General features: G+C 42.0%; 1 protein-coding gene across 1 annotated transcript; it reads right to left on the bottom strand.

Annotated features, from left to right (window-relative positions):
* Nucleotides 1-2,908: 2,908 nt before the first annotated feature.
* On the bottom strand, nt 2,909-22,290 carry TM4SF4 (transmembrane 4 L six family member 4; the record flags this gene model as incomplete). The annotated part of the gene is made up of 5 exons (XM_079922121.1): nt 22,005-22,290; nt 21,145-21,234; nt 8,962-9,101; nt 4,063-4,252; nt 2,909-2,926 (listed from the first exon to the last, which is right to left on the bottom strand). Exons 1-5 carry the CDS (start codon nt 22,176-22,178, stop codon nt 2,909-2,911), a joined length of 612 nt encoding a protein of 203 aa, XP_079778247.1. The 5' UTR covers nt 22,179-22,290.
* Nucleotides 22,291-22,970: the final 680 nt, after the last annotated feature.

Below are 22,970 nucleotides of genomic sequence, written 5' to 3' on the forward strand. Positions count from 1 at the left end.
CAAGTGCCATTTTCAAATCCTCCCTCCAGCCTATTAGCACCGTGGATCTGGGAGAATTAATATTGTTAAAATGTCCATACTACCCAAAGCAATGTACAGATGTAATGCAATCCCTATCAAAATACCCAAGACATTTTTCACAGAACTAGAACAAATAATCCTAAAATTTGTATGGAACAACAAAAGACCCCAAATAGCCAAACAATCTTGAGAAAAAAAAAGCAAAGCTGGAGGTATCACACTCCCTGATTTCAGACTATACTACAAAGCTACAGTAATCAAAACAGTATGGTACTGGCACATAGATCAATGAAATAGAATAGAGAGCCCAGCAATAAACCCATGCACTTGTGGTCAATTAATCTATGACAGAGGAGCCAAGAATATACAATGGGGAAAAGACAGTCTCTTCAACAAGCGGTGCTGGGAAAACTGGACAGCTACATGTAAAAGAATGAAATTAGAACATTTTCTCACACCATATACAAAAATAAACTGAAAATGGATTAAAGACCTAAATGTAAGACTGGAAACCATAAAACTCCTAGAAGAAAACATAAGCAGAACACTTTTTGAATAAATCATAGTAATATTTTTCTTTGGACCTGTCTCCTAAGGCAAAGGAAACAAAAGCAATAATATTGTAATAACTTTGTGTGGAGACAGATGGTTGCTAGACTTATTGTGATGAGCATTTCATAATGTATGTAAATGCTGAATCACTATGTAGTACACCTGAACTTGACATAATATTGTAGGTCAACTATATTTCAATAAAAACTAAATTTTCTGGACAGTTGGATGACCAACCTTGAGAGGTGTGTGTATTTATAGGAGGATGTACCAAGGGAGGGGCCCATTCATCTTTACCGTTTGTTTCCTGTCTCTTCTTTTTAAGTCCTCTTATCCATGGTAAGCTATTTTCCCTAACTTCATAACAATTAGATTTGAAACCTTTTGTGTGAAAACGTGTCAAAGACTTGTTTTAGTTCTTTATCTGTAAAATAATAAGACTAGAGTTGATGATGACTACAATCCCTTCATTTCTAAAGTTCTGAGTCAATGAAAACTCCTGAAAAAAGAATTGATGTGTCTTCCCCACATTCTTATTTCCTCATCAAAGAACTTTGGTAGTGAATCAGTCCCTAATGCCCTGACAACTCTGAATCTCTGGAACACCATCACCTGTGTCACCTTTAGGGTTTAGCATGTGCTACATTGATTAATATTAATCAGTAGAGTGTAAGCTCCCAATGGACTGTTATGGGGTCTGACTCGTCATTGTTGGTGCATGCCAGTCTGTGGTCTAAATCAATGGTTGCTCAAAGTGGCTCGATTTTAGCATCACCTGGTGAGCTTTCAACACTACCTAATGGAAAAAAGACAAACTTTCATGCCTCACGCCTAGATTTTCGATGCAGTAGGTCTAAGCTGGGGCTCAGGAATCATAACTTTAGAACATTTTCTTGGTGATTCTAATGATCAGGCATGTTGGAGAACCAATGGTCTAAACTGAACTGAAACACGTTGTGTGTAAGTGTGTGAGTGTATGTGTATGTGTGTGTTTGTATTTATAGTTCTGCCAATGAGATCTTAATTGCCTATCTGCCTGCCTTTCTTCCTTCCACTTAAGCAACTTCCAGACACACTCTCTGACTTCAGAGTTCTCATATAGCGAGGGAAGAATTATAGCATGTAACTCTTTGTGTCTTCAGTGCCCGGCCCCCAGTGGCCAGCACTATGATTAGTAATTGCTTTCTTGGTGACTGTGAGAAACCCAGTTTTTGGTATGCCTAGTTTACATAGTGCAGCCAATCAGCTTGGCAGGAGCAGAAGTGAGACTCTAGCTTGTGACACCCTCTAAGATCCTCCGTATTATACATCAGTCAGATAGACAATCCCACAGGCCTCTTTGTTTCACCCTTGGGGGACTCCAAAATTTCTTGATGATTGATTGCCTTTCAGTAGTCCTTTTACAGATGGGGAAACTGAGACTTAGAAAGCAACTTTCCCAGGATCCCCAAGCTGATATGTGGGTAGTTGGGGTTTGAGCTGAAATCATCAGAATGGATTTGACTCCATATTAGTGCCTGACTCATAAAACCAAAGCTAATGTCTTAACATAACACGTAGAACTGATAACACTTATTATCTTAATCCTGGGTCATACATAGGCTGACAAAATTATTACCCAAATCAGCTTTTTAAAAACATTGTTTTTTGTTTGAGCAAAGGAAGCATTTGTAGAAAAGATGAAAGGAGGGTGTTATTCATTCAATCTTTTGCCCCTACCTCCCCAAAAGCACACAATCTTTATTACCTCTGAATTCTGATTTCAATTTAATATACACAAGGAAACGCTTGCAGATGATGGCAGGCCCAGAAGATTAGTTACAAGTAATTCAAAGATGTTAGCACAAAAGAAAACAAATAAAAATTATTTATGATCCATCAGTCGTTCTTTTTTTCCCACAGATCTTAAAAATAAAAATTGGCCTTAGCTTCTCATTTTCAATGTGCTTTCTTCCTTTGACTCCTGTAAAACTTCCAACGATATTAACACCTCTATATACAAAGAAGCAGTGTGGCAGTACATGTGACCTTATACATTTTTCACTCAAAGAAAAAAATTATGAAATATTTGCTTTGAACCTGCTCTTCGATTCTAAGAGGAAGCTAATTTGAAAGATTCATAAGTATTACTTAAGTGGCCAAACTATTTTTTATTTGAAACTAACATGAAACTCTAAGGTGAGCTGACCTGGTTGGAAAGGAGAAGGAATAACTCTGGCCTCCCTAAGTTTTGTCAGTTAGGAAGCAGATAGGAATTGGCAACCCCAAGAAGAGAAGAATAAGTTTAATGTATCTTCTCACACACCATTAAGTTAGGGCAGCTCATCATGGAGGTTTAGACTGGTCCATCTCCCTAGAAGGTAGAAAAGGTTAATTAATTACAACATCATTTTTTTTCTTTGCTTTCTCCTCCCGTCCCTTTCCCCTCCCCATCAGCCCTCTTATTCCTGATTACTCCTACCCCTTATTGGTTACCTACTGAATGTTTTCTGTACTTTTCTGACTTTGTTTCAGAGTTTTAATCTGTTACTTAACTTGTGCTTAGGCTATAGGTGTGGAAGCTTCATTTTATTTTCCATCATTTTATTATTAAAATAAATTTTGATATGGGGCTCAAGTGATGTATCTGAAGCCACAGTTAATAAGTAGAGGAGCCAGGACTTCATAAGTAGAGAACCTGGGGAGGTGAAACCCAGAGACTGTGTTCCTTTCCTTGAAGATATGCTGTCACATGGATTTCCATCCTCTTGAGGAAATAACAGTCAGTACAATGTACTGAGCCTTGTGTTATTAACATGGATTGGATGCTTTTTTTTTTTTTTTTTTTGCTGTGCTGCTTGGCATGTGGGATCTTAGTTCCCTGGCCAGGGATCAAACCTGTGCCCCTTGCAGTGGAAGCACGGAGTCTTAACCACTGGACCAGCAGATAAGTCCCCAACTCTCAAGTTCTATTTAATTTTTTTCCTCATACTTCGATCTGTGCTTTAAAATAACTTTATGTGTATGAATAATTGACTGATCTGGCTTGTTCAGTAGTTGAAATAATCACCTTGTCCTACTGTCCATAGGTTTATTTTTATTTTTCATATTGTTGATCATTTACAGTCTTATTTGGAGAGTAAATCCCAAAATGATTTTGTTTTATTTTTTGCACTTAAGAATGAGTTTTCTCTTCTATATCTTTTCCAAGGGAAAGAAAATACCCTTCCATATATTACTTGACGACTTTAACCCACTTCTAGATCTATTTAGGAAATAAAACATTTGGGGACAGACCGTGATGCGTATTCCTGACAATATGTGCCTGTAACAGATGTCCACTTCCTGTGGGGCTCTTCATGTAAACATCATGATAAACTTCTACATGTATATGGAGTAGGGGTAAGACTGAAAACTTTGGTCAGCTTCAGCCTGGGTACGTTAGCATCACCGAGAGCAGAACTTCCCTCAGCTGCGTGCCGAGAAGGAAAGACAAAGACCCCAACTCACCCGACAGCAGCCACAGCACTGATAGTCTCCACACAGGGTCCCCAGGAGGCCGTTGATCACCTGGATGGCACAGATAAGTATCTGAACCGCCCCTATGATCAGCAGGATGGAGAAGAGGGTCAGATGCCAGGGAATCACGTTGTCAGGCTTTTCGCACTGGCTCCATAAGTCCCTGTCCCTGAGGTAATCTCTGTCGGGAACATGAGGAAAAAAGGAGATGTTGGTAAAAAGTGCGCAATACCCTAGGCTAGAAAGTCACCATAACGATTTTTCTTCTGCAATACTATCTATCCAAGATATAAGCTCCATGAGAAAAAAAAAATCCCATAATAACAACACTTTTAAAAACAATACCTAACAATTTTATTGAGTATAGACTAAGGTGCCAGACCCCGTTCTGAACATTTAACACGTATTCACTCCTTTATTTCTCATAGAAACTTTATGGTTCTTTTCTTCCATTTCACAAATGAGAACATTGAGGCACAGAGTGGTTAAGTGACTTACCCCAGCTCACACAGCTACTGAGTGACAGAGTGATTTTTGTGAGCTGACCAGGAGGATGGGTAAGTTTAATATCTATTAAGGGGCAATGAAAATGAAGACACTGCAGGAGCAGAATCTCACAAATGTTCACGGCCTTTATCCTACTATTGTCCTTAGGGACCTTTTGGACTTCTGATAAGTTATCTGTCACGTCTAGTGGCCGTGTGAAGCCATGTAAAGTACAGTTGTGTCGTATAGTTAAAGGGAAGAGCTCGATTCTTTTAAGGCCTATTTCTAGCCAAATTGTGAACTGACTCAGCTATATTTTTGTGAAGAGGTAGGGATTCCACCTGCAAAAAGAGTTAATTAACTAAAAGAAAGAAATAATCTGCTGCCTTAATACACATTTTATGAAAACTTTGAAATAGGAGAAACTGCAATATATTTATACAATATATACATTAGGAGTCCACTGCAATATCAAGGGCATCGTGCCTTGAAGGAGAAATGTGAAGTGTGGTATCTTTAAGACAACAATGAGGGTAGAACGGGTAAAATCCCTGCATCTTTATATTCCTTCTCACGTTCTTAAAGCCACAAATTGGTCTCTCCCTCTTCCTTTACGCGTCCTCTCTCCTTTCAAGGCCTCAAGAGGAAACTCTCCGTCTGACTACTAAAGTCATCTCCACCTCATTGTTTTTAGATCATTTTGACCATCCGTCTCTGATGATTCCTCCAATGCATCAGCACACATGTATTTGTGATACATTCTGTATTAAGATTTTGAAAAATCTTTGAAATGATGGAAGATGCCCCAGAGTTTAGTCGAGCAGAAGAGATAAAGGGAAGAATGAGACTTTCGCTCTTGATTGAAAAATAAAACACTGTTTATCACATTCATTCACCTTCCCATGAGAATACAGGTTCTAGCAGCTCACTGGCTGTGTGACTTGTGTATCTCTCTGTAAGATGGGAATGACGATATCAAATCATAGGGTTAAATAAGGATTGAATGAGTTAACGCTAGTAAAGCACTTAGAACAGTGCCTAGCATATCGTAAGTTTTCCATAAACCCTGATATTGTTATTATTTTACTTAAGCTGAGCAGTCTGGTCTAAAAGAAAAAGGCTGGTATTTTGGATTCAGATGGACCTGGGTTTGAATCCAAGCATTCCTCTCACTGGCTGTGTATTCCTCATACAAGTCACCTACCACCCCCCACCCCCTGGCCTTCACATCATTTTCTTCATCTATAAAATGGGCTGAGAACAACCTCACAATTGTGAAATTTCACTGAGATAATATACCTATGTATGGCTGTATAAGACTTCTTTTCATTATGTTACTATTATTTTTAAAATTTATTTTTGTTTGCGTTGGGTCTTCGTTGCTGTGCGTGGGCTTTCTCTAGTTGCGGTGAGCGGGGGCTACTCTTCGTTGTGGTGCGCGGGCTTCTCACTGTAGTGGCTTCTCTTGTGGAGCACGGGCTGTAGGCGCGTGGGCTTCAGTAGTTGTGGCACGTGGGCTCAGTAGTTGTGGTGCACGGGCTTAGTTGCTCTGCGGCATGTGGGATCTTCCCGGACCAGGACTCCAATCCGTGTCCAGGAAGATTGGCAGGTGGATTCTTAACCACTGCACCACCAGGGAAGCCCCCATTATGTTATTTTTAAAACACTCATTTTTCCATTCTGTTTTTTTCCATGTAGTCCTTCCTATCTTTACAATTTTTCAACTTGATGATTATAAGAGGTTACAAGAAGACAATATTTTCCAGGCACATTTTATAAAGAAAAGATCCTAAGGTGAAGTAATTGGCAGTCCCCAGTTTGGACCCTCGGCTGAAGAGTTTGTCCAGCGGTGGGACGACACCACCCCCTGGTGGTGATATTGTTGAACCGCTCACGGGGGAATTTGGAAGGAAGGATTGAGTTTGGGTGGAGAAATCCTCTCAGTTTCACTCCAGCTGCTGCCTCACCCCTTACAAACCCTCACGGATAGCTGTTCCACAGGCCCTTCTTCTTTCCCCCCAAACTCTCAGGTTCTGAGAGTCTCAGATCTCGGGAAATGATTGCTGCGTCCAACCCTCCAACCCCAGGTGAGAGGGCCCTAATTTTTCATGCATCTGGAGGCTAAACCATGCTTCCACATTCTGTGACATGAGGAGTTTAAACCCACTGAATCTCATCATCGTGAAGGGCGGTCCCACCTGAGATGCAGTAATTCCATCACTCAGAGTAGAACACCATGGATTTCATACAACTCACTTCTTGCCAGCAGCAAAGGTAGCTGAAGGAAGGAGCAGGGGAGCCCGAGGGCTTTGCCTGGGGAATTCGGGCGCCACCTCCTCTGAGACAGACCCCTTGATGTTCCTGCCCTCAGCTGGCTGTGGTACCCCTTCTGTGCTTCCCAGCCCTCTGGTTCCTTCTGGTACACAGTGCCCAGGACCCTGAGCTGTCCGCATCTGTCCATTTGTCTGTCTTCTCTTTGTGGCTATACATCCACAAGGGTGGAGACCATGTCCCCATCGCTGTCCCCAGTTCCAGCACAGGGAGTGTTCAGTAAATGAGCAGCTTTCATGTACGGGGTCCTGCCCGTGTTCTGGGCGCTGGGCAAGCTGCGTTCCATCATCCCTCCCAATCCTACGAGGAGGTGCTAGTTTTCTTGAACAATGCCCCAGGAAATATTCACTGAATGAATGAACATATACACAGATTAAGAAGATGAGGGGGGATGGGCAACATGGGGGAGAGGATTAAGAGGTACAAACAATTAGGTATAAAATAAGCTACAGGATATATTGGACAACACGGGGAATACAGCCAATATTTTATAATAATTATAAATGGAGTTTAACTGTTAAAAATTGTGAATCACTACATTGTACACCTGTAACTTATGTAATATTGTACACTAACTATACTTCAATTACAAGAAATGTACTGCTTAAAAAAAGACATTATTTAGAAAGTGTAAAAAAAAAAAAAAGCTGAGGGGCTTACCTGGTGGCGCAGTGGTTGAGAGTCCGCCTGCCGATGCAGGGGACACGGGTTCTTGCCCCGGTCCGGGAGGATCCCACATGCCGCGGAGCGGCTGGGCCCGTGAGCCATGGCCCATGTGCTCCGCAACGGGAGAGGACACAACAGTGAGAGGCCCGCGTACCGCACACACACACACACAAATATATATATATATATATATAGTCCCTAATAGCCGTGTGCAGCTACTGAGTGCTTGAAATATGGCTAGTGTGATTGAGGAATTTTAAACTTTATTTCATTTACATGAATTTAAGTTTAAGTAGACACGTATGGCAACTGTCTACTGCCTTGAGCAGTGCGGTCTAGGGGCAGAGGGATGTGTAATATAAAAAGACTAATAATACTCGAAGTTAGAAGACGAGAGTTTGCTCCCTGTCTCTGCTGCCCACTAATTGTGAGACTTGGAGCACATCACACTTATTCAGTCTGCCTCAGTGGGGAGTTACTACCTCTTGACGTTGTTGTGGAGATTAAATTATAAATTTATTTTTAAAAAAGTTCTTTCTAAACTACAAAGTACCGTGAAAATATTGTTACTTTAATGAGTTCTATTAACAATAACTCTCATGAAGAACCTACAGTGCTTTCAAGGTCGTTTTCCATAAATCTGCACCTTAAGAGATTGTTTAGTTATCTATCATTTGGGGTATTAGTGGAAGCCTTTGAGCTTAATGAGCAGTCATTCTCGTTTTCTATTATAAGATTTTCAATGGAAGGCACTGCTCCCTGTTTATTAATATTATTAGTTGCCTCATGTTGATGCTAATAAATGTTTTGTTTTTTTTTAAAGAAGATGTTGGGGGTAGGAGTTTATTAATTAATTAATTAATTTTTGCTGTGTGGGGTCTTCGTTTCTGTGTGAGGGCTTTCTCTAGTTGTGGCAAGCGGGGGCCACTCTTCGTCGCGGTACGCGGGCCTCTCACTATCATGGCCTCTCTTGTTGCGGAACACAGGCTCCAGACGCGCAGACTCAGTAGTTGTGGCTCACGGGCCTAGTTGCTCTGCGGCATGTGGGATCTTCCCGGACCGGGGCACGAACCCGTGTCCCCTGCATTGGCAGGCAGATTCTCAACCACTGCGCCACCAGGGAAGCCCGCTAATAAATGTCTGAATGCAAGAGGTGACACCACCAACCTCCTTCCCTCAGGCCAACTGACGTGCCCTCTTCCATTATTTCTCCTGGTGTCTGTCAAAAGAGCACCTAGAGGTGAGATCTTGTGTAACTTCACCCCACAACTCCAGCTCTGCCTCAAAGGAGCAGCATGCCTGAGATTTGTAAACTGAAGATGGCGGACCTTGAACAGTGTCCCCCGTGGGCCTTTACCTGCTGGTGCCCCAGATGGTGACATGTGAGCATGGAAGGGTGTACCTTACCCGTCCAGGAAGGGGTAGCCCCACGTGCTGTTATTGACCATGAGGCATTTTGGACCCTTGTTGATTGAGACAGCTGAGATGATAAATGAGTATCCGGCACCCAAGACTCCAACCACAGCAAATATTGTGGAGGTGAACATCTGAAAGAGAAGGAGAGAGACCGCCAGGTTCTTAAGGTGTCCAGAGATTACACACAGCACACCTAACTGGCCTGTTATTGAGCATGGTGAATATGGGGAAGTTACGGGGTATGCAGCCAGTTTTTACTGGAAATGGGGCCTGTGGAGTCTCCTAGAATGAATTTTGGTGTCTCATGTCCCTTTCTCCAACCCCATCCCCATCTTTTTCACCTATTCATTGATGACCCAAGTGCTAGTTATGGTTTGATACCTTTGAACCAGGATTTTTAACCTTGCTAAGAACAAATTGTCCTTCACAGGCCTAATGTGGAAGACCAGTCTATTACAGAATCAAAGAATCTTAGAATGGGAAGTGATCTTCAGTTCTGTGGTCCAATCATCTCACTGAGGCTAGGTCACAGTGGGACCTCATGTGGCAGGAAGGTTCTGCTTATGAGAAAGGGTAGAAGTCTAGAATTTCTCCTCATCCGTCCTAGTTACATTCCTTGAGTTCAAAAAGATTAAGTCCAACCTCTCTTCCATGTGGTAGCAACATTTAAAATATCTGAAGATATTTTATATCTTACACAAAAATATTTTCTATATGACATCTCTCCACCCCTTCCACCCTCTGTTAGTTTTCTCTTCTTTGGGTTACACAAGTCCAACGATTCCAGTTCTTTTAAATATTTTTATATGACAGATTAGTTAGTGAAAAACAGATTGTACTACATCTTTGTTTTAAATTATAAAATCAAGATAGAATATAGAATATAAAAGGCAGAAACAATCCTGGAGCCTATCCAGGCTAACTCCCTCTTAGAGATGAGAAAAAAAAAAGGGGGGCCTAGAGAGGCAATGTCCATTCTAAACAGTAATTAGACAGTAATGTGGAAACGTTAATAATTCTGTAAATAGAGGTGGAAAATGATCACCTCTATTGCTTTGGGACATGAAGGTGTAGTGCAAAGTACAAGAGTTTAAAAGTCAGCAGAACCCAGTCTCAAATCTCAGTTTTGCTACTTTTCTCTGTGTGATGACTGGCTTTCAGTTTCTCATCTATAAAATGGACATGATAAAGCCTACCTAAGTTAGATGTGATAACCCAAGTTAAATGTCAGATACTTCCTCTTTCCCCTTCCCTGTATTACTATCAATCTTTTTACAGTATATATTTGAGGGTTTGAGGGTGGGGTTAGAGTGTAGAGAGGATCTAACTGTGCCTGGGCAACTGGAATCTGTGTAATCTATTTAGCTGGGGTTCATATTCATATCATATGTCATATCATATACAAATGTATTTTTTTTTGAAAATTTATTTATCTATCTATTTATTTTGGGCTACGTTGGGTCCTCGTTGCTGTGTGTGCGCTTTCTCTCTAGTTGCAGCCAGCAGGGGCTACTCTTCGTTGAGGTGCACGGGCTTCTCATTGTGGTGGCTTCTCTTTGTTGTCGAGCACGGGCTCTAGGCACATGGACTTCAGTAGTTGTGGCACGCAGGCTCAGTAGTTGTGGCTCATGGGCTTAGTTGCTCCGTGGCATGTGGGATCTTCCCGGACCAGAGCTCGAACCCGTGTCCCCTGCATTGGCAGGCAGATTCTTAACCACTGCGCCACCAGGGAAGTCCCTATAAATGTATTTTTGATGCAACTTTCCAAGACTGAGCTCTGGCTCCATGCACCGTGTCTGACTTCCCAAGTAGAACTGACCATTCCCTTCTTCATATTGAAAGAGAACAAGACCCTGTGGAGTTCCTGGGCATGGAAGCCTTTCCATGTCCCTGTTTCTTGTTTGTAGGGAACAGACTCTAGCCTCCATGACCTTCCCAGAATCCCAAGGAGCAGATTTGAACAGTTGCTAATCAGGGAATGGAGAGGATGCAGAGACAAGGGAGGAATAGCCAAGAAACAGTAATTCAGCCTTGGGGCAGGTCCTGGTTCCAACTCAAGGGATACACATAATAACATCTTTGAGCTCTTTATAGAACTAAAACCCTCAACAAATGGAAGATGTTAGCTTTCTTCATTCCAGAGAATGTCACAGTTTGATAACCTTGAGAAGCTCATCAGGACACCACTTGAGATCAGATTAAAGAAGTTCAGGCCCTGCATACACCCTGATCCTTATCAGCAAAGCTGCCCTTGAACCATTGCTATAAAACTCCTCACCAAATCCTCCTGGGTTGGGACACAGTTTTTCAGGGCATGAACCTGCTGTGTTCTCCTTTGCCAGGCAAAGCAATAAAGCTATTCTTTTCTACTTCACACAAAACTCTGTCTCAGAGATTCAATTTGGCACTGGTGAACAGCGGCCAAGTTTTCAGCATCCATATCTCCCACCTCCAGGGCTCTAGATTGTATCAGCTCCCATCATAGCACAGTATATATAACACATCACTGCATAGCTGTTTATGTCTGTCTTCCCCAGCCAGAGGACAAACTCCTTGAAGCCATGGACAGTGGGTTATTTGAAGATAGTTAGGACATTGCTCCAGCCCTACCACCAACAGTTTGTTTGTTTTTTTTTTTCCCTCCCCAGCTTATCAAAGGCACTGGATAACTACTTATTGGATATTTTCAATGACTAAAGTTCATATACTCAGTATTTAGATTCTTCCTCTTAATTTTTATGCCTAGGGTATCCTAAACCCATTCCCACCATCAAGAACATTGTGAATATAATCTAGGTCAGAAGTAAATTAAAATTTGGGTCATTTTATCGTGTTAGAACAGGCAATCTCTTTTCCAAAGGATGTCTTGTTGAATAATTTTGGAAATTGTTGAATTGTATGAAGTTAAATAGGTTTCATTCCTGTTGTACTTCTAAGAATCTTTGTGATATGCTAATATGTATGGAGCTCCAAGGAGGGGATATACTATGTATACTGGAATGTAAGGAAAATTATTAGCTCTCAAATTATCCCTCAGAAGTGAGGGACTTGCTTTAGAGCTGTGCCCTTATTTCATCCATCAGGTAATAGGACATTTCCTCAAATTTGAACAAACAAGTATCGTGTGGGAAAGACATTAGTCAGAAACAACCCAATTACTGTTGGATGACAGAATTATTTAAACATTTCCTTCTTAACACAGATTTGCTAATTGTTCTAGGAAAGTTGACCTCACAATTCCTAGTTCCAGATATTATAGTTAACAAGCCTTTTAAAGGGCATTCTAACATAAGTATGTTTAGTGTTTACAATTGTGGGGATCATTAATATACACTTGCAAGAGGGATGTCTGAATACTCTCTTCGTCTTATCTGAATTGATACTTATGACTGAGTGACATTTCCGCTGACAGCATCATACACGGATACAAAAATGTCATTAAATGGAAAAAAAAGATGTGCTGTGGGAAACTTTTGCTGGCTCCAGTGGTGTCTTTAGTGGGAGCAAAGACATTAAGGTCAAAAAACATGAAACCATTTTAAAATAAATGAGAGGAAAGAAGTAATATTTCAAAATCAATATATTAAAATTATTTTATATTTTATACATGTGCTTTAAAATATGCATATATCACAGAACGCTTATGCATATATTCACGTTAGTCAAATAACATTTTTTGAAACTGCTTTCTGGGAAAATAAGAGGTGGTTTTATACAAAGTTTCACCTTATATTTGGGTGTATATTGTAATTTGCAGAGTTTTCTGATCTCATAGGAGCCTATAACTTCTTCCCTTGAGCCCTTGCAACGACACACTTTGGGAGATGCTGCTCCAATTTAACGAGAGCTTATCTAGCTACTTCTCTGTCTCTGAGCAACCTCCATGCTCCAATCAACTTGCTGTTTAGTTAGACACAGCTGGTGTTAATCTAGGAATGGCTAGAACGTTCCAGTAGAGCAATTGAAAGCTTATGCTCAGGTCAGTTTTTCCTAATGTTTTACCTCTTGTCCTTTCAGAGTGAGGTTCTGAGTGGTCTGGAAACATTTTTGACATGTGGTCCTTGGGATGGATTGGATTGTCTCAATGAAAAAAGAAGATTCTGTGAAGGAAGCGTCTCTCATCTTAAAATTGCTTAAAAGTGTTCAAAAGCCAGAATTTCCACTAAATAAATGGTTAAATATTCTTATAATTATGTTTTCACAAAAATGACGATCTCAAAAACCTTCTAGTGCAATCATCTCACTTTCTAGATAATGCAAAGAGCTTCATTCTGTGACAGCCTTAGACGTATTATCTCATTTAATCTTCTCAACAAACCTGTGAGGTGGGTGTGATTATCTACATTTTCCAGACAGGAAACTGAGACTACTAGAAATTAAGATAATTGCTCTAAGTCAAACAAAGAGTAAAGTGGTGGGAGTAGGATCAGTCCATGGCCACTTGTTTCCAAAGCACACATCTAGAAGGTGGCTGAGCTAGATTAAGAACTGGGGTCTGGGCTTCCCTGGTGGCGCAGTGGTTGAGAGTCCGCTTGCCGATGCAGGGGACACGGGTTCGTGCCCCGGTCCGGGAGGATCCCACATGCTGCGGGGCGGCTGGGCCCGTGAGCCATGGCCGCTGAGCCTACGTGTCCAGAGCCTGTGCTCCGCAACGGGGTAGGCCACAATAGTGAGAGGCCCGTGTACCGTAAAAAAAAAAAAAAAAAAAAAAAAGAACTGGGGTCTCAGGGGAAGGGGCAGCATAGGGTTGGAGGATAAGACATACAAACTATTAGGTATAAAACATGCTACAAGGATATATTGGACAACACGGAGAATATAGCCAAAATTTTATAGTAAATATAAATGGAGTATAACCTTTAAAAATTGTGAATCACTATATGGTACACCTGTAACATATAATATTGTACAGCCACTATACTTCAAAAAAACAAAAAACAAAAAAAAAGAACTGGGTCTCCCTCCCAGTCTAGTATCCTGTACCTACCACCTCTTCAAATACACACACACACAGAAAACACACTGCCACTAGCGCCAGATATTCTATTAATTTGCAAATTTCTCTGTGAATGACATTGGTTCTCTCACAGAAATAAAACGACTGATAAGAAAAAAAATATCTTTTTGCTTATTTGACCTTCTGATCTTGAGTTCTAATTATTAGTCAGGAATCATGAAACTATTGATTATTAAGAATGGAAGAGTATCTAAAATTGCTGTCATAGAAAAGAAAAATCACTTTTCCAGGAAGGCAGTCTGGAAGTCTGCGGAAACCAGGGTTCCGGCCTCCTCAGTCACCCAGGCCCCCCCCTCCCTGGCCTCGGTTTCTGGTGGCAAACAGAAGAAAGGGGTGGGTGGTTCCAGATGGCCCCTTTGACTAAAGCAACTCCGGATTTCATCATCCACTGGCTGGTAATGAGAGGAGAAATCTGTCTTGTGCTATTCCTGCTGTGTGAGATGAGTGGAGGATTTTAGATATCATTCCTGGAACGTGTCGCAGGCAATGTTTACAGACACAAAAAGTGAGTACAGAGGCAAACAGTCCTCATTTTAGGCAAGTCTGAGTAAATGAAAAACCAAGTTAATATAAAATAGCAATGAGATAATTTTCCCCTTTATCGAAGAGTCCCCCTTGTAAGCACCTCTATCCCAACACTGTCCAACTGAAACATAATGCGAGCCACATACATAATTTAAAATTTTCTAGTGACACTTCTTAAAAGGTATTAAAAAATGAGATTAATTTTGATAATATATTTCCTTTAACTCAGCATATCCAACATATTATCATTTCAACAGGTCATCAATATAAAAACTACTAATGAGATATTTTACATTCTTCTTTTTACCAGTTCTTTGAAATCTGGTATGTGTTTTATACTTATGGTACATCTCAATTTTTCTTTTTTTTTTCTGTGACCAAGCCTCGCAGCATGCAGGATCTTAGTTCCCCGACCAGAGATTGAACCCACGCCCCCTGCAGTGGAAGCACAGAGTCTTAACCACTGGACCGCGAGGGAAGTCCCAGGTACCTCTCAATTTTTTTTAAAAAAATTTATTTATATTTATTTATTTATAACATCTTTATAGCAGTATAATTGCTTCACAATGGTGTGTTAGTTTCTGCTTTATAACAAAGTGAATCAGCTATACGTATACATATATCCCCATATCTCTTCCCTCTTGCGTCTCCCTCTCTCCCACCCTCCCTATCCCACCCCTCTAGGTGGTCACAAAGCACCGGGCTGATCTCCCTATGCTATGCGGCTGCTTCCCACTAGCTATCTACCTTACGTTTGGTAGTGTACGTATGTCCATGCCACTCTCTCACTTTGTCCCAGCTTACCCTTCCCCCTCCCCATATCCTCAAGTGCATTCTCTAGTAGGTCTGCACCTTTATTCCCGTCTTGCCTCTAGCTGCATGTAAAAGAACGAAATTAGTACATCTCAATTTTGATTGGCCACATTTCATACGCTCAATAGCCGCATGTGGATAGTGGCTCCTGTATTGGACAGTACAGTCTAGAACATGTGGAAGATTGATTTTTGGTAGTAAAAGTTAAAAAAAATGGATGGATATGGGCTGTACTGATTCCCTGATTACGGTTACTCGCAGGAGGGAGGGATGTATAACAGAGGAGGGCAAGACAGTGACCCTCAATCGAAGCAATAAGGTTTTATTTCTTTACAAAACTTTCTGAAGAAAATATGGCATCAGGTTACAATTTCATAAAGCTACAGGTAGTATGTTTTGTTTTTGTATTCACATTTGAAATATCTCAACTTGAAATAAAAAAAAATACTCTAAATAATTTTTCATAACTTTTCCAGAATGGATGACCTACATGAAGCAAGGTACACTTTATGTCACTTTGTTTTAAGTCATTTCGTGTTCAGAAGTCTTTAAAAAATTGCTAAATTTACTACTCTGAGCTATTATCAATCTTAAAATGAGATGAAGTACATTCCATTTATCATGGGTTTCATGATACAAAACTTTTCATGTTAAAAGAGAAGTTATTGAAATCAAGTTGAATATGTCAGGGAGCAGATGCTTCAAGTTGGTGTTTTTTAAACTAAACAAGCAAAAGGCCTGGAATATTTCTGGAAGGAGACACAATAATTGGAAACACTGGTAACCTCTGGGGAAGGGCGTTGCCAGACTTTGAAGTCAGGAATGTGTGGCTTCCGTGGTAGTTTTTGTACTGTGGGCATGTTTTCCCTATTCTAAATGAATAAATAGTAAAGGGGGACACTACTGTGTAGTGTAGTGGTCAAGGACGTGGGATACAGGCAGACAGATCTGGGTTTGAGTGCTGGTCCCTCCCTCATGAATTTGGGAAGGTCATCTTTCTAAGATCTCCATTTCTTCTTCTGTAAAATAAGCCTCGATAATAACTACCCGTCTCCCAGAGATCATAATATGTAAGATAACTAATCAAAAATAGGAAATAGGGAATCAAATGTACACATTGTCTTGCAAATCAGATAACCCCCAGGTGGGGTAGGTAGTGCCTGGTACTTCACTGTGGGGATACCCAGAAATCTCTTTCGCCTATTTCCAAGATTTGGATAATTTCCCATGACATTAACAAGCACTTGATAAGTGTCATTGTTATATTATAATGTTTTAATAATCATAGCCTCACATACTTTAACCTTCCAGAAATACAGAGAGTATAGCTCTGGGGAGAAAAATAAAAGTAAACAGGCTGACTGTCTTATGGTTGCTCAGCGCTCATGTTCAGTTTGTATTTCTAAAGAAATATGTGTTAATGTATATGCTGTAAATACTTCCGTTAAAACGGAAGAAAATGCTTCCGAATTCACCATGTGGCAGCTTTAAGGCCTCCCCCTCTACCGGGCTCTGGAGGCGGACCATGTGGGATGAGATCCCAGCCCTGCCCTGGTCCGTGGTGTGTACTGTGTCAGCTGAAGCAAATGGAGGAGGGGCGGGAGGCTGAGAAGGGGGGAAGGGTGGGTGGTTCGGAGACATGGTATTTTGAGGCTTGGGCAGTGGCAACATGTTGGGGGAACATCTCTGGTGGGCACGAAGGTTCCTCTCAGCAAGTTTTCTAAGAGGTACATAGATATTACTTGAAGTGTTTTCTCGCTTAAACGTGAATGTCCTCCTGTATTTTCTGCCTCAGCCTTGGAAAGCCCGGGAAGACAGACAGGGGCGTCGCGGGTGTGGTGGTCGGAAACTCAACTTGCAAGAGCTTCAGTTTCCTTATTTATAAAACGAGAAGTTTAATGCCTAACTCATTAGGGGCTGTTGTGAGAATTGAGCCTGGTCAAGTACGGAAATCACCTGAAATCCTCCCAGAACGTTCATTTACTTCATTCATCCAACAAGCATTTATTGAGGACCTATGATTCCTCAGTACCCCCAGGCACTTGGTACTACTCTCCCCTGCCCTGCACGCTAAGGCTTGCAACCTCTTCCCCCATTCTTGCAATGTCCTTACGAAAGGTAGCAACTGCCACGGTCCATTTTACAGCAGAGGATTTTGAAGCCAAGAAAACATTTACTGAAGAAATAGGGTTTCATACGTTATTTCTCCTTTTAAGATAATCGGTTATTTCAAAAGAAGTGTCTTCTTACGTCCCCCTACAACGGACTGTCCTTCCAAGGAATGCAGAGGCGGCTGTGCTCTTGGCCTCAGGAAGTACTGACGGCAGAAGTACTTACACAGGAGGCATCCCTAAGGGGCACTGGTGAGCCGAGCTGGTCATGGGGAGAAGTGCTGACTCTACAGTGAATAGACTGATTTATGAACTATCCAAGATCTTCCTTCAGAACAGGTCTGTCAATCATCTGACCCTGCCTATGGGTTGGGGGGCGGGGGGGGCGGCTTTATCGGCCTGATATACTTTCAGAATGCTGAAATGCCAGCCTACCCCTAAATATCTCCTTTATCAGGCCCATTATTAGAGACACTCTTCTGAGTCAAGGTCAAGGTCTTCTAAAGGCTCTTATTAAAGAATACACTTAACACAAAAGCATTGATAAAATTAATCAGCTGTCCCATTGGACCCTGAGATGTCAAATTTTTTTCTTTCTTTAAGGATCAGAGGGCAGGAGACCTTGACCAACCACAGATCAGCAGCTAGGGCACCTCCAGTTTTGGAGAACGAGGTTGAGACCTAACTACAAACCCAGGCCAGGGGTTCCAAAGCCCACCTTGGAAGTCACCCTCCTCTCATAGCTTTTGCCCCAGGGCTCCCTTTTCTCAACTCTTATTTACCCTAATTTATTTAAAAGATTGCAGATCCCTGGGACTGGGTTTCAGTCTTGCTCTGCCTCAGAGGAGAGTTTGCCTCTATTTTTTAGTTTCACTATGAAACTACCAATTAGGTGACCTCAAGATTTTTTTTTTTTCCCAGCTCACTGTCTTGCTTTATCTCTACAGCCATCACATCCTGCTTCCACTATTGATTCATATGTCCTGGTTTTACTACCCAAGAGAAGGGAAGAGAATGATGCAGCTGACTTCTGGGGAATATTCCAGAAAGATGCAGCAAAGAAGAGAGGAGAGAGAGAGACCAGGAAACAAACGATGGAGAGCAAAGCTGTGAAGACAGCCGCAGGATTTAGCTCAGCAGCCCTTGGCCTAGTCTGTTCCTGCCTCACAGACCTTTCTGCCCAACAGGATTTCTTACACCACATTCCTCAGAAGCCCAGTGTTCCTTAAACACTGGAGGGGAAGGCTGTGAGCCTTTGGAAAACTAATTCAAACCTTTAGCATTATAGTACCAATCAAATTATGCTGCAGCTTTTTTTCTTTTTGTCTGACAAAATGTTTGTAAATACCTTTCTTTAGAAACTGATGATTGCTCCAGAACCTCAGAACCTTAAGGAAACTTGGCTCTAAAGCAGGGGCATGAACCCAGTGGCCCTTAGGGGTGGGTGAAGAGCTCAGTCACGCCCAGTGCAGGCCGTTTTTGTGTCAAAATGGAGGCCCAGGAGTAACAGGTTACTTTTTTGTTTTTCGAAAAAGAAGTAAGATATCTAGATATTTTTTGTGAGATCTCTCTACTTTTAAAAGTTGGCAGCTGACAAACAAATGAACCCCAAACAAGAAATCCTTCTGCTGGCCACCTAGAGTGCGGTGCGCCTGGTACAGGGCAGCCCTGGCTGTGTCTTTGTTTCCAGCTGGCAGAGCTGGTCCTTTGACGGGCACTACCCTTGTGGACAGTCAGCCAGTGGCCAGGAGGAGTCATCCTCAACCCACACCAAGGGCAGATGGCCCCCGTGGGGTGAGGAAACCCAATCAGACAACTAGAATCGGGCAGATTGTATTGACTCAACGGTGCTTGTAAAAATGTGACTTTTCTGCCTCTTCTTGGACTTCATATAAATCTAATTTAAAATCACTCTTTGCACAATACTTTGAATATTGTTCCGCACCTCACTTTGGTTATGTATAAACCTAAAAACGAAAGAAATAAACAAACAAAAACCCTGGCTTTATACTGGCTAATCTTCAGACTTCTACTCAGCATCAGGGAATGAGCTGTTAGATTTCTAACCAATTCATCCAACTTTCTTAATTGCTAATTTTTTTCAAATTCTTGTTTCCAATTTATTGCCCCCAAATCCACAAGGTATAGTGGGATTACATTTCAAAGAGAAAATGAGTTACATATTTATTCCTTTCCTTTGTAATTAAGTCTAGTAAAATATTATATATAGCACATGTTACATAATTGTAGCAAATGAATTGTGGTTGATTTTTACATCTCTTTGTAAATGATGATTTTAAATGTTGCTATAATAACCAATGCTTGATGGTGTTAAAAAGGTGAGAACATTCTCTTTGAATGATCCTCGATCTCACATGGAAAAGCATCATCGTATTTGCAGTGCACTAGACTCAGCCCTTCATATGTAGTCAATAGATATTTTTTTATTGACTGAACAAATGGTGATGAGAAGGAAGTGTTAGAGATGATTCTGTTTCAGGACAAATTGCTACACCTTTCCCTTTAAGAGGTTACGGTAAGAGTGCGTAATTCATCATCGGGGTTCTCTTAGATGGACAATTGAATCTCAGGAAATTAGAGCAGGAGCTGGTCTTACTCATCATCCAGCCAGTAATTCCAGTTCATCCTTCTTCATTTTTGCCACATCAATGTACCTGAACTCAATATTTTTCTTTAAGTCAACTCTCTATTTTATTCATTTATATCACCTCTATGAATGAAAAACTAGAATCATTAACTCACAAAAACAAAATATTATTGAATTTCTAATTAACGTTTCTTGCATTCCTGGAGCTGGAGACTTGGTAGAGAGGGAGATTACAAAGGATTAGAAATAGTAAAGACATTTCCATCAACATTAGAGTTTTCTTGATAGAATTGAGAGGACTGAAGGAGAATCAAAATTAACTTTCTATGTTATTGAAAGAGCACATCTGTGTACTAGCAGAGCTTGTCTGTACTTGGGACATTCTGATCTAGTCCAACTTCCTCATCTTATAGATGAACAGAGGACGTCAGAGAGAATCCTAGTTGCGGAAATGGAACCCAACCCCACTCCCAGCCTTCTTCCCACTCCAGCTCGGAATGGTGAAGCCTAGTTTCTCTAGCTTGCCCACTGAAGATGGATGGCTGCAGGAAACGAGAAAGGAAACAGAAGGCCCGAGGTAAAATCCAGGTAGAGGTAGGGAATTGCTGAGCCTCTGAAGCAGTGAAGCTGGCAGTGGTGTGGATGGAGAGTTTAGGGGACTATCGGGGAGAGGATGTTACCAACTGTTATCCTGTCCCAGCTCCCCTCTACAGATGAGGCAATGCAGAGCCAGAGAAGGGAAATGACTTGCCCAAGGTCTCAGGGCTTCGAAGTGGCAGAGGGAGAGTCACAGCCCCCATCTCTGCCTTCCAAGCATGCATTCCTTACATGGCATCACTGCAATTTTCCAACTCTGATATCCCTGCCTGTTTGTAACATTTTAAATGGTACTCATACCCTATAAGTAGAAGGGTTTTACATTTTTATGATTATTGTTATTTTGCATCAGCAAGAATCCCACTTTCATCCCTGTACCAGCCGCCCCCAGAGTCCTGCCTGGGGCCGGTAACTCATCCCCACGCCCAGCGCAAGGAGGCAGTGCGCCCCGGAGCAGTTCTGGTGGCTGCGCCTCCCCCCTCCCCCCTCGCCCCCCAACTCACCGCAAAGCGTTTCCCACAGCTCTCGTTGCCACAGCACATGCAGCAGTCATTGTTCTCCAGGCCCAAGAACACCAGCGCAGGGAAGATCATCTACCAGCAAAAGAAGCACCTCAGAGTGGGTCTGGTCTGGCATGTGAAGGGGGGGCCCGAGCCTGCCTGCCTGTATGAGGAACCACATCCGCAACGTGGGACTCGGTGGCCAGAGGACGGCAAGAGCTAACGGAGCCTGGCTGGTGGGTAGACAAGTATTATGGAGTCTTTAGGTTCTATCTGGCCTAACTGCAGCTCCAAGGCAAGATGTCAAGATATGGCACCCCGAGTTTCCATTTACATGGTGGGTTAGGATAGGGATAAGAAACTTGTCCTCAGTTGGCATGAAACATGAATCTCTCTCTCTCTCTCTAAACCAGAGGCCCCCAACTGCTATTGGAAACAAGGGGTAAAGAAATCATTAGCACAAGAGTGGAAGAGGAACCCACAGACACCTCCTTCTCTTGGTGGGTTTTAGTCAATCGATTAACTAGAAAATGCGTGCTCCTTCCCCAACCTCTTCAACCCGGCACCCACCGCAGCATTATCTTGTTAAAGATATTATGCGGCTCTCAGTTTGGTTCAGGGAAGTCAACTGACCCATGGGAGCTGCCCGCCTAAGCTTGGGGATTTCATGACTTAGTCAACTTAGTGCACATGCCTCTGGCAAGTCCCAACGGGGAAGGGAAAAGATTAAAGTGCTGACTTTTCATCATGCGATGCTTGGGCTTTCGTTAGCAACTAAATCTCTTCCTGCTCAGTAAGTACCCAATTTTAAAAGGATGGAGCGAAAATCTCCTTTGGGGAGATTTTAAGGCTTCCTTACTCACCAAGACCCCGCTTCCTAATATTCCTCCAAAATACCAGACCTCGTCAGAAAGGTGGTCATTGTCGTCTATCACTTTTCCTCCAGGGAAAAACAGCAGGAGGTGAGCCAGGAAGCCAGACACAGCGAGGGGAATGAGGGTGCTGCCCAGGCACTTGGCACACCTCTCAGTGCACATGCCGGGGAGGTAGGATGCAGGTCTCGCTATGAGCCCCCTCGATGCCTCCTTTACAGGCTCTCTTCTGAGTTATCCGCCGCAGAGGCGTAATAATTGTCCCCAGATCAATCCAGACGTTGGAGCTGAGAAGCGAGATCGCCCTGTGAACGGTGTCCTTGGAGTCGCTGCAGCTTCTCAAATATAGCAGAACCTCGATGGCGATGGACATTTATACGTTCTCCCTGACCCGAAGTCTTTTTTTTTTTTCTGCACCCTCATAAATAAGATTACGTTCATTGCGATTTTGCCATGGAGACCAATAACCTCTGTTAATAATCCACCAGCACAGACAAGACACTCAACCTTGCTGCAATTGAACCTAGGGCTGGAACAAACAGCATCTGGGACGACTGCACCTTTCAACTGACAATGGCCCCCGCACAAATCAGGAACTATTTCCCCCAGGCTCTTTAGAAATCACTGTAAAATTGAGTTACATCCTAGCTGAAATCATGTCTCCTGAGGACTTAATGGTCTACAGTGCGTGTCTTTGTCCTTTCTGCTGAAAGCCTAGCGTGCAAAAGAGTTATTTGAAAGAGCTTCTGTTTTCCTCAATAGGAAAATAACAATGTGATGGCCTCGTTGGGTATTGCTGAGCTCAGGCCTACAGGAATTTTTTAAAGGACAAAATCAGAATAACTATTTATTTTATTGCCTGATTACTCTATTTCTATACTTGCTACTCCATTCAGTTCTATCTCTTTCCCAACCTGGCGTGATAGAAATAGCAAAAACTGTTTTCCCAATCACCTT

Source organism: Stenella coeruleoalba (genome assembly GCF_951394435.1).
Source record: "Stenella coeruleoalba genome assembly, chromosome: 5".
Classification (NCBI taxonomy): Eukaryota; Metazoa; Chordata; class Mammalia; order Artiodactyla; family Delphinidae; genus Stenella; species Stenella coeruleoalba.